We start from the raw sequence: 18,361 nt of genomic DNA on the forward strand, positions 1-18,361 counted from the left end.
TGTTGAGTGGCATCCTTGGCCTCCATCCACTATATGCCAGGAGCACCCTCCCCCTATGCCCAGTTGTGACAACCAAAAACGTCTCCAGATGTTGCCGGATGTTCCCTGAGGGACAAACTGCCCAGGTGGAGAACCATGGCCCTAGACTCTGAGCTCTGGGAGAGTAGGCACCAGCCCCTTTGTCCATGTTCTTTCCCCAGCCCTGTGCCTGACACACTAGTGCTTCATTAATACTTGCGAAATAAATGAATGGACGAACAGTACCTGTTATCCCACAGTTCTTTACATGGCAACCTTGGAAAGACCACCTGATTCTTTCAAAAGAATCAAGCGGGTTTCATTGTGAATCTGAGCCCCAAATTTCCTCTCTTCAGAGTTGAGTACAGTTTCCTTTCCCTCTTCCCGTGCTGCCTGAAATAAAGATGCAGGAGTCTTCGAGTTCCTGCCTGATGAAAGCCCACATCCTCTGTTAACACTGCCAGCGCACCTCCATCATTCACAGGGCTGGGAGGCCTCCCACGATCTCTGAACATCCCTGCCGGCAGAAAGGGAACCTCCTGCAGGTGGCTTTTGGCAGGTAATTTGGCTCTGCTGGAGACGCAATTCAGCATTCGTCTGCTGAGTCTCCTTCCCTCTCTGGCCTCTGCTCCCTTTTCATGAGGAAAGGGAGGAAAAGAGAGATTTGGGCTCGGTTTTGCTTAACTAAGCATGTAACTGAATATAATTAGTTCAGAAAGTTCCCAGGGAGTAAGTACAGTAGTCGTTAAGAATAACTTAGGGATGTGTGAGCATTTTAGGTTTTTCTCTGTACCTGGCAGTTTTGTTCCCTGAATGATAGAGCTGGCTTTGCTTTAGGGGGAAAAAAAAGGGCTGCTGGGCATGGGGGAGCAGGCAGTGGGTGGGGAGGAGAGCCCGATGGGGGTAATGGCTGGGTATGCCAGCCTCGGCTCCCTACTGCTGCTTTATGGGAGGGGTCTCACTGGCGCTCAGAGGTGCCGCAGTAGAGGGAGGCGGGGGCTGGTCCTCCCCACGCCGTGGAGGAACAGCTGGGCCTGCTGTAAACTCCTTCCCTGCCGATCCTTGCAGGAGGCTCTGCATGACGCAGGCATCCTCCACTCCAGCCGCAGAACGTCCGCGGGCTGTAGAAGAGCCTGATTTGATAAGGTGGGCTGACGGGCCAAAGCTTTAACTACTGGTACCACAAACCTTCCCTCCTGGGATTCACAAAAGGGATGGGCTGGATCCCTTCCTCTCTCGTGGGTCAAAAGTTCCAGGGAGGGGGCTTCCCTGGTGGCTCAGTGGTTGAGAGTCCGCCTGCCGATGCAGGGGACGCGGGTTCGTGCCCCAGTCCGGGAGGATCCCACATGCCGCGGAGCGGCTGGGCCCGTGAGCCATGGCCGCTGAGCCTGCGCGTCTGGAGCCTATGCTCCGCAACGGGAGAGGCCACAGCAGTGAGAGGCCCGCGTACCGCAAAAAAAACACTGTGACGGTGTCAGCACAGTTGTTGCTTTGACAAGAAACGGTCTGTGACTTCAGACTGAATGCTCGATTCTAAGTTAAGGAAAGTCAGTTGTGACGCACTGGGGAAGAGTGGAAATGTGTGCTTTTTTGTGCTCTAGAAGAGCCTTCCTTATCCTCAGCACAACTAACGTTTGGGGCTGGATAATTCCTTGAGGTAGTGACCGTCTCCTGCGCTGTAGGATGTCTGGCAGCATCCCTGGCCTCAACCCATGAGAAGCCGGTAGCACTCCATCCCAGGTGTGACAACCCAAAACACCTCCGGATGTTGCCAAATGTCTCTTGGGGGGCAGTGCCGCTCCCCCTTCCAGCTGGAACCACTGCAGTAGAGTAACAAGCTTTCTGTTCAATTCCTGTGCCCTGTAGAGCTGTGGTCACTTGTTTACTCCAAGTATTTGGTGATTTAAGCACAGGACAGAGAGGTAGAAAGAAGGCAGTGTTTCTTTACTTTTTCCTTGGTTGACCCTTTAAACTCCCGCACAAGAGTCAGCATGATATATTGACTAAAAGTGTTGGTTTTCAGACATCTCTTCACCTTGTATGATCTGGGCAGGTCATTTAATTGGGCCTCAGTTTTCATTATCTGTAAAATAAAAGTACTAATGCCTACTTCTTAACTTGAGGATTCAGCTAGACATTGAATATATAAAGCTCCAGGTACAGTGTCTGGCATATGGTAGGCATTCCGTAAATGATGGCTAGTATTCTTGTGCACTTAAGAATGTATTTTACAAGTTTTAAACAAATCGGATTTGTTTTTGAGTTAGCAATAGCAGTTGCTGCTGCTACCTAAAATAGTAATGGGAACAGTTAATTTCCATAGAATTACAACTTATTTCAATAACATTATGGAGTTCCAACTATATAGTAGGTACTATGCTATATGCAGGGAATAAAAAAATTAACTGTAATCCCTGCCATTAAATATCTAATATGTAGATTTAGCCACATAAATGAGTCAAATCATGTTCATCAAAATAAAGCCATCGCTTACTGAAAAAACTCAACACGAAATGGTCCATGGGTTGTAATGGGGTGTAGCATTCGTTTAAGTGTAGATAAAAGGATCCCACCATATTTCTCAACTCTCTCATTTTCCAATAAGTACCAATTTTTATTCAAGTTTTATGATCCTGTGATTCAACCACGGTGATTTAATTGTGTTCTGTAACCTTCTCTGCTCCCTCTTAGTACACATCTCAGCTGAGCTATCTGGAATATATTACCATATCTTTAAGTTTTCTTCAAGGATAATTTCCTAGCTTCTGAACGATACTGTGTTGGATGGATGTCATGAACTGTCCTTTACTGTTGGGTGTCGTAAGTTGTGCCCTCCCAGATGTAGTCCCTGAGTCAAGGATAAAGTGTAATTGATTCATTAAGGAAGTGCTCCCAGTGAAACAGTAAGGGAATGGAAGAAGTGGGAATTAGAAAGGGAAGCAGCCTATCAAGGGGCAATATCAGGGGAAGTCCTACCTCAGCCCAATCCCACGGGGAGCTCTAGAGAGTCGATTGCACCTTCAGGTGGTCTGTACCACCTTGAGGCAAAGAAGCTGGGCTTTTGTACTCCTGACCAGTAGTCAGTGGCTGGTGACCTCCCGGATGGCAGAATGCTGTATGTAAACTCCCAGCCACTTAGAACCCACTAAGATCGTGGGCTCCAACTCACAGTAGCAAGCCTCTGAAAATAGCAGGTGCAAATGATTAGCAACAAAGCACACAGACGCTAGAGAAGTGCACAAAGCTGATGAGAGGTCACCCACAGTGTCCCTTCATTGGAAATTTAGGTTGCAGGGATCATTGTTACTGCGATTTATCTATTGCAAAGAATATTGCAGTGATTTTGCTGCTAGAAATAACTCCACAGTGAACATTTTTAGACTCAAATCTTTCTTTTTATTATTACCTTAGAATTGAGAGATAGAAGGAGCATTACTTTTCCAATAGGTATATACATTTTAAAGAACATGCATATGAAAAATTGCCTTCCAGAAATATTTTTATCAATTTACACTTCCAGCACTTACTGTTCATTTTCTTTTTTAGCAAACAGTCTAGAGAGCATTGATTTCTCACCTATGAACTGAAGACCTGTAGACAACATCAGAGTTATTCTCAGGGATCAGAAAAGTCATGTTCCTGGTCTAGCTTTGAGTAGAGACTGAATAAATGATATCTCAAAATATGATTGTTTTGAAATGTATCAAGATGCTGTTATGTATAGATAAAAAGCATTTGCATTTTATTAGTGTTTATGAATTCACGGTAGCATTTCATCATGTATTTTCACCAGTACTAAAAATATAACTAGTCATGAAGCATCTGTAGTACATTTTTTTAGGTCTCAAAAAGGTGCTACCTTGTTTTAAAGATTGAGAACTACGAGCCAATATCACTAAGATGTCTTAGGACATGTCTTGACTATTGATTAGAAAATCACCCATCTAAACTGTTTTGTCTTAAAGATTTGTCAGTAAGAGAGTCTATACGACTTGGCACCGTACATATAAAGCAGATTTAATGACCAAGTCAACAGACTAAAAAGCACATCTCAGAACCATTAAAGGTTTTTTGGAACATACCTACCTACCTCCACCCCCGCCATAATAGAACCCCTTCTTTCTCTTATAGGGGTAAGGGAACACACCAGCATTGTCTTATTCTGTGTTTTAAATAGTCTAAAGAAATTAGAAAGACACAGACAGGGCTGTATCAAGGTGGAAGTATTGTTTGACCTGTTTTCTTAGCTCGATCCTTGAGGCTTTCTAAACAGCTGTTGAAGTAAAAATCAGAGACTGTTTTGGGTCTTGAGCATCGAGGAAGACAAGGGTGACACTTACTGAGCCCCTACGCTGAGCCAGATACTGTGCTAGTTCCTGTCTGCCTTTCTGTTGTGAATATGGAATTCCCATGACCACCCTTGAAATTTGATTTCTAATACAGTAAAGGAGAAAGCTGAGGTTGATAAAGGGCGTGACTTGCCTTGGTTAGTAGGTGGGAAAATTGGGATTTGAACCTCACATGAATTTCCCCTGACACTTAGAGGAAAATAGAATAAATGACCCATAATCTTGTATTTTAAAAGATGGACAACTCTCAATTTAAAAAAGACCATAAAAAAAAAAAGATGGACAACTAACAAAGCCCCAGTTGCCTTCTTCCTCCTAACCTTCCCCTTTCACCTCAAAAGAGGTTTCAGGGCTTCCCTGGTGGCGCAATGGTTGAGAGTCCGCCTGCCGATGCAGGGGACACGGGTTCGTGCCCCAGTCTGGGAAGATCCCACATGCCGCGCAGCGGCTGGGCCCGTGAGCCATGGCCGCTGAGCCTGCGCGTCCGGAGCCTGTGCTCCGCAACGGGAGAGGCCACAACAGTGAGAGGCCCACGTACAGCAAAAAAAAAAAAAAGATTTCAGAATGAATGGTATGTGGATGAAAGACACTTGGATGTTAGTTAGAGTGTACTTATATCTCTTTGTTGAAGGAACCTTTTAGACATTGTTGCTATATATTTCAGTAGCTGAACATTTCTTTCCTGGGTATTTTTAGGTTCCTTTCTGGCAAAATTAATTAGTGTCATAGATCAAGCATATACTTTGAAGTCTGATAAAAGTGTAAGAAAAAAGTCCAAAGAGGTCTCTAAGTCTCTCTCCAGTAACCTGAAAGAAGACATTTTAGAACCACCAAGCTACTGTCACTTTGATCAGTTGGCATTTCCTGTTTGTTCTCTTAAGTCTTAGGAATGCTAAGTCATTCAGATAATACTCTGTACACTTCCCAAGGGTATCAAGAGGCCCTTTAGTTTTGCTTGTTCATCTTATTTTCTGGCTTAAGAGAATGTGGTAGATATTTGGAAATGAGGACAGGTTCTGGTGGATGTAGTTCAGTAATGTCTGCAGAGGCTAGAGGGACTAGAGTCCTTCTCTCTCCATTATAGGACCAGACCTGAGGCTTAATCACAGTTATTTGTTCATTAGCAACTGCAGTCACTTTGCAGATACAGCCTTCAGTTCCATAGGTCAACTCCTGAAGGTCTCCAGAATGCCTATTGCCAAACACCCTTAACAGTTAGGCCTTTGCCTGTTGGCAGAGTGTCGGTGAGAAACATTTGGCCTGACTGCTGGGCAGCACAGTCCTGCTTAAGGCCACCTAGAAGTCTCAGTTTGGCAGCCTTTCCTTCACATATACTTCTTTGGGAAGCTCTGTCAAGAAAGCTGTTGGGAGAGGCCATGATTCTAATATAATCTGATGTGCTATTTTTCTCCTCCTCCTGTAGCCCCCCCCCCCGCCGAAGAACTGGTTAATCCAGAGGTAGATTAATAAAGGATCTTAGTTTCCAAGAACCAGGATCCTAGGAACACAGAGACCAGAAGGATATCAACAGTTTCCCAGGGCCTGAGAACATGTCAGCTTTCATTGACGGGAGGGAACTGGTTGTCACACCTTGCCCCCCACCAAGATAAACTGGGGTCCTCTCCTTGTCATGCTGTGGGCCAGTTGTTCATTCCAGGAGCTTGCATTGTTAGGACCTCACTCAGGATGGGGTTGATCCAGGAGACTCAGTACCTTCACATGAAGGTGATTCATTGTGATTATCCTAGCCCAACTTTTAATGCCCAGCTCACTCCCCCATATTATCATTATCTAGTGTGCCTCCCCTGTGCCATACAGCCCTGGGAGGCAAACCAATTCACAGGGTAGCAGTCTATCTTCCATAACTTGAATTTCAGTGTTCGACTATAGTCCAGAGAGGGATGTTAAGTGGATTTTGGATTTTTCTACATGTCTGTTGCCCAGTATCCCCACAGTTAACTTAGGGTTTATTTGGTCATGATACTCAGATTGTGGTCTCTAAATACTGTCTCCCACTGAAAGGAACCAGAGTTCCCTAGAGAAGTGTCTGATTCCAACGGGGTATGCAAAATGAGCCTGGAACATCTTGCCAAACCAGAAACAAGGAAGCTATTGAGACTACAGGGTCACATGAAAGGTTCAGGAGCCAACCTGAAGAGGCTCGTTCTGAACATCAATAAAAGTAGTAACATTTTAGTAGATCAAAACCCTTAAAATATGTTGAAAAACATGAGTTTGTAATTATACTAAGCAAACAAACAAAGAAACCCCCTCTGGTCAACACTAAGAATTCTGGGTAACCAAGTCATTATTTGGAGAATGATACAGGGAATGGATCTTGCCTTTGCTATACAAACTGAACCTCAAGACAACCAAATCGTTGGTTATGGGAAATTTCTTTTTATAGAAATATTCCAGCCAGTAAATGGAGAAAGAAAGGATTACAAAAGCACCATTTGGCAAGCCATAATAAAACAATACACTTAGGCAATGATCATGAGTAACTGCTAACATCACAAAAAAGAGACAGACAGCCGCTGTTTCCTGATTCCAGACCCCTGGGCAGTACCTCTGTGAAATACTCTTGCAAAAAAAGAAATTTGAATCTGATCAGCCTCTAGAGCAGAAGTTGGCAAACTTCCTGTGAAGGGCCAGGTAGTAAATGTTTCCTGGCTTTGCAGCCAACTGGGCAGCTGTCTGTTCAACTCGCTGTAGGAGCCTGAATGCAGCCAGAGACAAAACAAAAAGTGTGGCCAGATCTGGCCCAGGAGTTTGCAGACTGCTGTTCTAGGTCTAACTACCAGTTTACAGGAAGTAAGGAAGACATTTGAGCTTGTTAAACAGCATCACATGAGTGTAATTAGCAAAATCTAGACTGGGAAACTCTGTAGGACAAATAAGCTGGTTTCTTCAGTTAAAAATAAAGCAACTAGGGGAAGATTTTTTAAAAGACAAGAGACGTATCAACCAGTTACAATGTTTGGAGCTAAAGATCCTGATTCAAATAAACTGTAAAATAGAAGGCAATCAGGAAAAGTTGGACACTGACTAGATATTTAACATAATAAAGAGTTATTAATTTTTGAATGGGATAATGATAGTATGTGTGTGTGTATTCCTTAGGTTTAGAGTATATACTGAAAATATTTTGAATTATATGCTATCTAGAATTTGCTTCAAAATAATCTTTGATTCTGAAAGAAATAAAATAAGCCACAAGTTGATAATTATTTTTTCTGGATGTTGGGTATTGAGGGTTTTTCTTGCATATATTTGAAATCTTTTATGACATAAAATTTTTTTTAATATGTACATTTTACAAAATATATCACTTTAAACTTTTTTTTTTTTTTTTTTTTTGCGGTACGCGGGCCTCTCACTGCTGTGGCCTCTCCCGTTGCGGAGCATAGGCTCCGGACGCGCAGGTCCAGCGGCCACGGCTCACGGGCCCAGCCGCTCCACGGCATGTGGGATCTTCCCAGACCGGGGCACGAACCCGTGTCTCCTGCATCGGCAGGCGGACTCTCAACCACTGCGCCACCAGGGAAGCCCTAAACATTTTTTAGAGAAGAAGAAGGGATGGAGTATTTTCTGTTAGGCACCCCTGGGTCCTCCTAAAACTGGTGGGAATTATCTGGCTAAGAGTTGGCGCCAGAAGAGTCTTTCCGGTGTTTTTTCCCCCAAAAACTGTTTTCATACATCTTATTTGTCATTCTAAATAGACTCGACAGATATCATATTATTTATCATTTGAGCTGACAGATATCACATTATTTATCATTTGCTCATGTGTTCTATGTAACAGACATTTTGTTTTGTAAAAAAAGAATTTATAAGGTTGAAAATAAGCTTCATCTTTTGTGACCAACTATACTAGGCTCCCATTGTTTAATCGATGAGCATTTGTTCAGTGCAGGAGTCTGGCCACAAGTGCTTTTCACAGCCTGGGGAGGTAATGTGAGTGATGGCAACTGGTGGGGAGCAGAGGGGGCATGTAGGAAAGCAGGTGCCCACCTCCTGGGGCAGTTGCTATGCAGGATGTCTGCCGTGGGAGTGAGGGCCCTGTGTTACCAGAACACCCATTCATTTTCCTTTTTCCTGAGAAGAACTCTAAATCTAGATTGTATGTGACATTGTCTAACTTTTAATTGCTTAAAATATTTCTACAATGCCTTGTCTTCCAAACCAAACACTTGCACAGCTGGATTAGACCTCTGATTTAGCATCTGCCCAATGGCAGGGCCCTAAATGAGAGCCTGTGGGCACCAGGATTCTAAAGTGCCCTGGCCCTGCTTTCTGTGAGCTTCCAGTCTAGTTGGGAGGAAAAAAAACATACTTGAAAAACAAAATGAGAGGTGTAGATAGGAAATGCTATGGGAATTCAGAGAAGGGGGTGGCTAACCCCATCTGGAGAAATTAGGGAAAGCTTCCCACAGGCCACAGAAGGAGTTGGGGGAAGCCCTGGTGTTCTAGGTGGAGAGCCAGGGAGAGAAGCAATGTCATGGACATGGGCAAGAGCAAGGCCCAGCAACAGGAAACCAACCCTTTGGGAGGAGAGTCAGTGGCCCTCCACAGCCCACCCATGAAGGATGTTTCAAGACAAGATTGTGTTCTGTACAATCAGGTGAAAATAGGCAGCAAACAGTGGAAAGCATGGCACTGAAACTCAGCTGAGGATCTGAGCAGCAGATCAGAGTATCATCTGTCTAGAAGTGATGGTTGAAGTCATGGGGCCTGTAGAGAGTGTGTTTCTTTAATGCTTGCCATTGGCAGGTGGTACATTTATATAGGTGGTAGGGATGCTCTCTGAGTCTGGCATTTCAAAACTACCAACCCATTGTTTATAACACTAAATCTTACTTAAAGCTCAAAGCAGCACCCAAATACTTCAAAAACATTCCCCACACTGGAAAGGAAAGGTTTGGAGTAAGAGAAACTAGAAGTCCATGGGGAAAGAGAAGCCCACATATGGAAGGATATGCCTGTGGTAATGGCTTTATTTAAAGGTATATGATCTCCCTCCAAGGACGGCCTAAAGTAGAGACTTTTTCACTGTTAAGAAAAGATTATTCAAGAAATTGAAATATTATATAGATTATGATTGTCCATATTAATGCTATGTAATACATTTGAGCAACATCTTTATTCCTTCCCTTATTTGAAAGTTTAAAGTGTAATTTCTCTTAAAAAATAAAACAGGATGTTATCCTGTTCTTCCCATAATGAGAATCTCTTCGTTCTAGAGAATAAGCATTTCAAAGCCTGATAACTCCAACAGTTATATCATGTAAAAGACTATCTATTTGGACATGAATATGTGTTAATATTAGGAATGTTATCAGCCTATAATAATGTATGGATTAATACCCACTTTCCTGGCTACTGAACTTTGGAGAGAAGTGAAAGCTTAGTCTTGGACATGTACGCAAGCCAGGTGAGTTTAGACCACTGAGCATTTAGCCTAGGAAACTGAGACCAAGAAGAAGTTATGCCCAGAACATAAATCAAAAATAGCTCTGATGATTCATTTGGAGATTGGTTCAAGATGGTGGAGTGTAAGTACGTGCACTCACTCCCTCTTGCGAGAGCACCAGAATCACAACTAACTGCTGAACAATCATTGACAGGAAGACACTGGAACTCAGCAAAAAAGATTCCCCACATCCGAAGACAAAGGAGAAGCTGCAATGAGACGGTAGGAGGGGCGCAAGCACAATAAAATCAAATCCCATAACTGCTGGGTGGGTGACTCACAAACTGCAGAACAACTATACCACAGAAGTTCACGCACTGGAGTGAAGGTTGTGAGCCCCACCTGGGGGTCCGGCCACGGGAGGAGGAATTCCCAGAGAATCAGACTTGAAGGCTAGCGGGATTTGATTGCAGGACTTTGATAGGACTGGGGGAAACAGAGACGACACTCCTGGAGGGCACACAAAAAGTAGTGTGCACATCAGGACCCAGGGGAAGGAGCAGTGACCCCATAGAAGACTGAATGAGACCTACCTACCAGTGTTGGAGGGTCTCCTGCAGAGGTGGGGGGCAGCTGTGGCTCACCGCAGGGACAAGGACATGGGCAGCAGAAGTTCTGGGAAGTACTCCTTGGCATGAGCCCTCCCAGAGTCCACCATTAGCCCCACCAAAGAGCCTGTAGCCTCCAGTGTCGGGTTGCCTCAGGCCAAACAACCAACAGGGAGGGAACTCAGCTCCACCTATCAGCAGAGAAGCAGATTAAAATTTTACTGAGCTATGCCCACCAGAGCAATACCCAGCTCTGCCCAACGCCATTCCCTCCCATCAGGAAGCTTGCACAAGATAGCCTCATCCACCAGAGGGCAGACAGCAGAAACAAGAAGAAATACAGTCCTGCAGGCTGTGGAATGAAAACAACATTTACAGAAAGATAGACAAAATAAAAAGGCAGAGGACTATGTACCAGATAAAGGAACAAGATAAAACCCCAGAAAAACAACTAAATGAAGTGGAGATAGGCAACCTTCCAGAAAAAGAATTTGGAATAATGATAGTGAAGATGATCCAGGACCTCAGAAAAAGAATGGAGGCAAAGATCGAGAAGATGCAAGAAATGTTTAACAAAGACCTAGAAGAATTAAAGAACAAATACCTAGAATAATAAAAGAACAAAGAAACAGAGGTGAACCATACAATAACTGAAATGAAAAATACATGAGAAGGAATCAATAGCAGAGTAACTGAGGCAGAAGAACAGATAAGTGACCTGGAAGACAGAATGGTGGAATTCACTGCCATGGAACAGAATAAAGAAAAAAGAATGAAAAGAAAAGAAGACAACCTAAGAGATGTCTGGGACAACATTAAACACACCACCATTTGCATTATAGGGGTCCCAGAAGAAGAGAGAGAAAGGACCCGAGAAAATATTTGAAGAGATTATAGTCGAAAACTTCCTTAACATCGGAAAGGAAGTAGCCACCAAAGTCCAGGAAGTGCAGAGTCCCAGGCAGGATAAACCCAAGGAGAAATATGCTGAGACATGTAGTAATCAAATTGACAAAAATTAAAGACAAAGAAAAAATACTGAAAGCAGTAAAGGAAAAATGACATATAACATACAAGGGAACTCCTGTAAGGTTAACAGCTGATTTCTCAGCAGAAACTCTACAAGCCAGAAGGGAGTGGCATGATATACTTAGAGTGATGAAAGGGAAGAAACTACAACTGAGATTACCCAGCAAGGATGTCATTCAGATTTGACATAGAAATCAAAAGCTTTATAGACAAGCAGAATCTAACAGAATTCAGTACCACCAAACCAGCTCTACAACAAATGCTAAAGGAACTTCTCTAAGTGGGAAACACAAGAGAAGAAAAGGACCTACAGAAACAAGCCCCAAACAATTAAGAAAATGGTAGTAGGAACATACATATCAATAATTACCTTAAATGTGAATGGGTTAAATGCTCCAACCAAAAGACTCAGGCTCACCGAATGGATACGAAAACAAGACCCATATATATGCTGTCTACAGGAGACCCACTTCAGACCAAGGGACAAATACAGACTGAAAGTGAGGGGATGGAAAAAGATATTCCATGCAAACAGAAATCAAAAGAAAGCTGGAGTAGCAATACTCATATCAATAAAATAGACTTTAAAATAAAGAAGGTTACAACAGAAGGAAGGACACTACATAATGATCAAGGGAACAATCCAAGAAGAAGAAATAACAATTATAAATGTATATGTATATATGCACCCAACATAGGAGCACCTCAATACATAAGGCAAATGCTAACAGCTATAAAAGAGGAAATCAACAGTAAGACAGTAATACTGGGGGACTGTAACACCTCACTTACACCAATGGACACATCATTCAGACAGAAAATTAATAAGGAAACACAAGCTTTAAATGACACAATAGACCAGATAGATTCAATTGATATTCATAGGACATTCCATCTGAAAACAACAGATTACACTTTCTTCTCAAGTGCACATGGAACATTCTCCAGGATAGACCACATCTTGGGTCACAAATCAAGCCTTGGTAAATTTAAGAAAATTGAAATCATATCAAGCATCTTTTCAGACCACAACACTATGAGATTAGAAATAAGTTACAGGGAAAAAAATGTATAAAACACAAATACATGGAGACTAAACAATACATTACTAAATAACCAAAAGATCACTGAAGAAATCAAACAGGAAATCAAAAACTACCTGGAGACGAATGACAACGAAAATATGACAATCCAAAACCTATAGGATGCAGCAAAAGCAGTTCTAAGAGGCAACTTTATAGCAATACAATCCTACCTCAAGAAACAAGAAAAATCTCAAATAAACAATCTAACCTTACACCTAAAGGAACTAGAGAAGGAAGAACAAACAAAACCCAAAGTTAGTAGAAGGAAATAAATCATAAATATCAGAGCAGAAATAAATGAAATAGAAACAAAGAAAACAATAAAAATCAATATAACTAAAAGCTCGTTCTTCGAGAAGGTAAACAAAATTGATAAACCTTTAAAACCAGACTCATCACAAAAAAGAGGGAGAGGACTAAAATCAATAAAATGAGAAATGAAAAGGGAGAAGTTACAACGGACACTGCAGAAATACAAAGCATCCTAAGAGACTACAGCAAGCAACTCTATGCCAATAAAATGGGCAACCTGAAAGAAATGGACAAATTCTTAGAATGGTATAACCTTCCAAGACTGAACCAGGAAGAAACAGAAAACATGAACAGACCAATCACAAGTAATGAAATTGAAACTGTGATTAAAAATCTTCCCACAAACAAAAGTCCAGGACCAGATGGCTTCACAGGTGAATACTGTCAAACATTTAGAGAAAAGCTAACACCCATCCTTCTCAAACTCTTCCAAAAAATTACAGAGGAAGGAACACTCCCAAACTCATTCTACAAGGCCACCATCACCCTGATACCAAAACCAGAAAAAGACACTGCCAAAAAAGAAAATTATAGACCATTATCACTGATGAATATAGTTGCAAAATTCCTCAACAAAATACTAGCAAACAGAATCCAACAACACATTAAAAGGATCATACACCATGATCAAGTGGGGTTTATCCCAGGGATGCGAGGATTCTTCAATATATGCAAATCAATCAATGTGATACACCACATTAACAAATTGAAGAATAAAAACCATATGATCATCTCAATAGATGCAGAAAAAGCTTTGGACAACATTCAACACCCATTTATGATAAAAACTCTCCAGAAAGTGGGCATAGAGGGAACCTACCTTAACATAATAAAGGTTATATATGACAAACAAAGGAAACTATAAACAAGATGAAAAGACAACCCTCAGAAAATATTTGGAAACAAATCAAGGACAAAGGATTAATCTCCAAAATATATAAACAGCTCATGCAGCTCAGTGTAAAAAAAAAACAAACAACCCAATCAAAAAATGGGCAGAAGACCTAAATAGATATTTCTCCAAAGAAGACATACAGATGGCCAAGAGGCACATGAAAAGCTGTTCAACATCACTAATTATAAGAGAAATGCAAATCAAAACTACGAGGTATCACCTCACACCGATTAGAATGGGCATCATCAGAAAATCTACAAACAATAAATCCTGGAGAGGGTGTGGAGAAAAGGGAACCCTCTTGCACTGTTGGTGGGAATGTCAATTGATACAGCCACTATGGAGCACAGTATGGAGGTTCCTTAAAAAACTAAAAATAGAATTACCAGACTTCCCTGGTGATGCAGTGGTTAAGAATCCGCCTGCCAATGCAGGGGACACGTAACCACAACTACTGAGCCTGCGCTCTAGAGCCCACGAGCCACAACTACTGAGCCCATGTGCCACAACTACTGAAGCCTGTGTGCCTAGAGCCCTTGCTCTGCAACAAGAGAAGCCACTGCAATGAGAAGCCCGTGCACCGCAACGAGAAGTAGCCCCCACTCACCACAACTAGAGAAAGCCCGTGTGCAGCAACGAAGACCCAATGGAGCCAAAAATAAATAAATAAACAAATAATTTTTAAAAGTAAATAAATAAGATAAAAATAGAATTACCATATGACCCAGCAATCCCACTACTGGGCATATACCCAGAGAAAGCCATAATTCAAAAAGACACATGCACCCTGATGTTCATTGCAGCACTATTTACAATAGCCAGGTCATGGAAACAACCTAAATGCCCATCGACAGATGAATGGATAAAGAAGATATGGTACATATATACAATGGAATATTACTCAGTCATAAAAAGAACAAAATTAGGTCATTTGCAGAGATGTGGATGGACCTAGAGACTGTTATACAGAGTGACGTAATTCAGAAAGAGAAAAAGAAATATCGTATATTAACACATATATGTGGAGTCTAGAAAAATGGTACAGACTAACCGTTTTGCAGGGCAGAAGTTGAGACACAGATGTAGAGAACAAACATATGGACACCAAGGGGGGAAAGCCACGGGGGGGTGGGGGGGTGGGATGAACTGGGAGATTGGGATTGACATGTATACATTAATATGTATAAAATAGACAACTAATAAGAACCTGCTGTATAACTAAATAAATAAATAAAATTCAAAAAAATTTAAAGAAAGAAAAACTGCTCTGATTCCGGGTTCTGCACAGCCCCTGACACTGTCCCAATGCACTGTTATGAAACTACACACAGACATCTCACAAAAACTTCCTAAATTCAAGGAGCTAAGAAAAATACCCCTGGCAGCCTTCCCCCACTTTATAATGAAACTGTTCTTTTAGCAAAAAATTCACAACCAAGAAAAATTCTGCTAAATAAGGTGGGTATTTATTTGGGAGACCGTCTTTGCTGATTTCCAAGACCTTGGAACTTAGCTTTCTCTCGTTACTGTTGTTTTCTACCCGTTTTACAATCTTCTACATAAGTCTATAGTATGTGGGTGAATCAACTTTAAGCTGTCAGAGGCAAAACCAATATGATGTCCATTATGAGTATGCAGATTCAAATATTTATTCAAACATTTGCTGATCCAGGAGGATTTCTTTGGGAAGCTTGGGGAGAATAGCTAATGGCATACTGAAGGCAGATGCCAGAAGCCATCGTAATGCAAGAGTCAACAGTTCAGAGTGATGAAGTTGGTGCCAGTCACCGAATTTGGCCATTTGTAACAAAGAAGGTACAAATTGTTTTATACTTATGATGCCTTGGTAGTATATTAAATGTTAAAGAGGAAGTTTAGTTCCAGAAAGAAAGAAGCAGGGGAGTGGACACAATGTCTAATTTTTAGACCAAATGAGTAGAACTTCCATTCAGGATTTGGAAGCGCTCCATTATCCAACAGGCTGAAAGTAACTCAGGGGATTGTCGTGGTATTAGAGACAGTCCAAGGTGCCAAAGTCAAAACAGGCCACTCTGGCCATAGGAAAGCCCCAAGGGGGAGTGTATGTAGGTCACTTACATGTTTTGAATTTAGACAGGCTGCGTTTATACAACCATTTTACAGTTAAGCACTGGATAAGTTCTGAATGTTCTAAATTTTTTATAATGTGCTTTTTTTCCCAACATATAAGAAAATTGCACCATCACCTTGAACGATGGCCTTAATGGTTCACCTTGGGGCCCTGAGTGTTCGGTAGGGCGCTGGCGGGGAACTCTGCCTCTGCTGACAGGCCTCTTCCCACCCCAGTGAATTTCACTTGCTTGAGAAGTGTTTGGAGCTAAAAGTGCCTGAGGCTCAGGGCTAAATTAGTCACGCTCAGTAAACATTATTTTGACGCAATGAAAAAGAATGAACAAAAATAGAAAGTGTATCAGCCATCAGGTTTGATCCCACACATATTTACTGAACATCTACTTGGGTGGGAAGAAGGACAAGTACATAGAGAGGAAGACAAGGGAACACACGTGCCCGTTTTGCCCGATGCTGTCCTGGTGCCCTTTCTTTCCCTGGAGCACATGGACGTTATTTCCCCTCGCTCCAGGTCTCCTCTCTAAAAGGCTCCCCTCTTTCTTGTTCTCTGCAGACACCCCCAACTTCCCCCATGTAAATGCACATAACAGGAGGACAAATTGTTTCCTGGGGAAACTTGTGCTGATCAGAAGCTTGGGTCTATAAGGGAGGAACCAAATTAGCCACATCTCAAATTCTGCTTTTGTTTTACCAGCTGCCGCTTCTAAGTTCTTATTTAATGAAAGTATTTGCTTTTCCATAAACACATGTAAATTTCCTACCTCTTGCTTCTCACAACCAAAGAAAGCTCAGTAAGTGGTAATCAAGGAAGAAAGCATATTTCAAAAAAATCACTGTAATTGAGAATATCAGTGTAAACAACGCCATCTTCACAGCTGATGAATTTGCCAATTGTTCTGCCGTCTGGTAGATTTAAGGGTGTCACTTAAATTTATTTTCATTAACAATTCATTAATTAAGAAAGTTATATATATGGTAAGAAAAAGAAAGTGTGTAGTTATAAGATAATCACAGCAACCCAAGGGATTCACTCCCTTATTTCAAACTCTCCAGTGCCTTCTTTCTTTTTTTTTTTTTTCTTAATTTATTTGATCGCACTGGGTCTTAGTTGCAGCTCACCAGCTCCTCAGTTGCGGCACATGGACTCCTTAGTTTTCATTCGCGGGCTTCTTAGTTGCGGCTCACCAGCTCCTTAGTTGCGGCATGCAGCCTCCTGAGTTGTGGCATGTGAACTCTTAGTTGGGGCATGCATCTGGGATCTAGTTCCCTGACCAGGGATCGAACCCTGGCCCCCTGCATTGGGAGCGTGGAGTATTAACCACTGTGCCGGAGGGGAGCTCCCTCCAGTGGTTTCTCGTGACCCCTAGAATGAAATGCAAGAGCCATACCTGGTGTGACAGGCCCTTCAGGATCTGGCCCCTTTTTCTTCTTCACCTCCTCCCCAACCTCTCCCCTTCATGTCCCTTACATCGCTCCAACAATCCACCTTTGTTCCCACCTCAGGGGCTTCGCCCTGCCGTCCTTCTGCCTGGCACATCCTTCCCCCCTTTCTCGTCACTCAGCTCTCAGCACACGTGTCCCTCTGCAGAGGTGGCCTCCCTGCCTGTCCTGTCCCATGCTCCCCCACTCCATTCACTCACATCACCGTGTCTTATTGCTGTGGCCTGATCCCTCTCTGAAATGACTTTATTGCCTCCTGGTTTATTTTCTGTCTCCCCTCTAGAATATAAACTCCAGGAGGGCAGGGGTCTTGGCCATCTTACTTACATTTCTATGCTCAGCACTTAGACAAGTGCCTGGCACACAGTAGGCTCTCAGTAAATATTGGTGTGATTGGATGAAGGGCGGTAACAAGGATGGAATGATTAGAATTGTGTCTGGCACAGAGTTGGGACCAGCAAGTGGAAGTTTCCTTCCTCTCGCTCCGCATCCCCCTAACAAAATATATATAAAGGAAAACAATCTAATCTACACTGTTGTGTCTTGAATATATTAAAGATATTCAGTTACACTGAGTATAGTAAATCATATCTAGCTGAGTATTCATTAAATGTAGAATGTAAATATTTTCTTGATTTCATTTTTCAGGTTGTCCTTGCCAGAAGGAACCATGAATTGGCATTTTCCCTTTTTCCTCGTGGCCACCGTGACATTGCCCTCTGTGTGCTCCCAGTTCAACCCCCTGTCTCTGGAGGAACTAGGCTCGGACACAGGAATCCAGGTGTTCAATCAGATTGTCAAGTCCCGGCCTCATGACAACATCGTCATTTCCCCCCACGGGATTGCGTCCGTCCTGGGGATGCTTCAGCTGGGAGCCGACGGCAGGACCAAGAAGCAGCTCACCACAGTGATGAGATACGGCGTGAATGGTGCGTGCGCCTGGGCCTGGCTGGCGGGACTTGCAGGAGTCCCAGTCTGGAGGGCCCCTGGCTTGGTCTTTGCTTACCACACAGAGGAGCAGAGCAGCTGGGAGGGGTCTTGCTGGTGCCCCCTGGGCTTGAGGGCCAGTCTCCTCTAAGGCACAGTGGCAATGCTAGGAGTTA

At 42.7% G+C, this 18,361-nt stretch overlaps 1 protein-coding gene across 1 annotated transcript in view; it reads left to right on the forward strand.

The window, feature by feature from the left end:
- SERPINE2 (serpin family E member 2) overlaps positions 1 to 18,361 on the forward strand; it is a 72,212-nt gene that overhangs the window by 28,040 nt on the left and 25,811 nt on the right. Inside the window, exon 2 of the mRNA XM_060015503.1 lies at positions 17,907 to 18,187. Coding sequence (XP_059871486.1) covers positions 17,929 to 18,187 — 259 coding nt within the window. The 5' untranslated portion in view covers positions 17,907 to 17,928. The remainder of the gene's footprint in view (positions 1 to 17,906; positions 18,188 to 18,361) is intronic.

Source organism: Delphinus delphis, chromosome 7, assembly GCF_949987515.2.
Source record: "Delphinus delphis chromosome 7, mDelDel1.2, whole genome shotgun sequence".
Taxonomy (NCBI): Eukaryota; Metazoa; Chordata; class Mammalia; order Artiodactyla; family Delphinidae; genus Delphinus; species Delphinus delphis.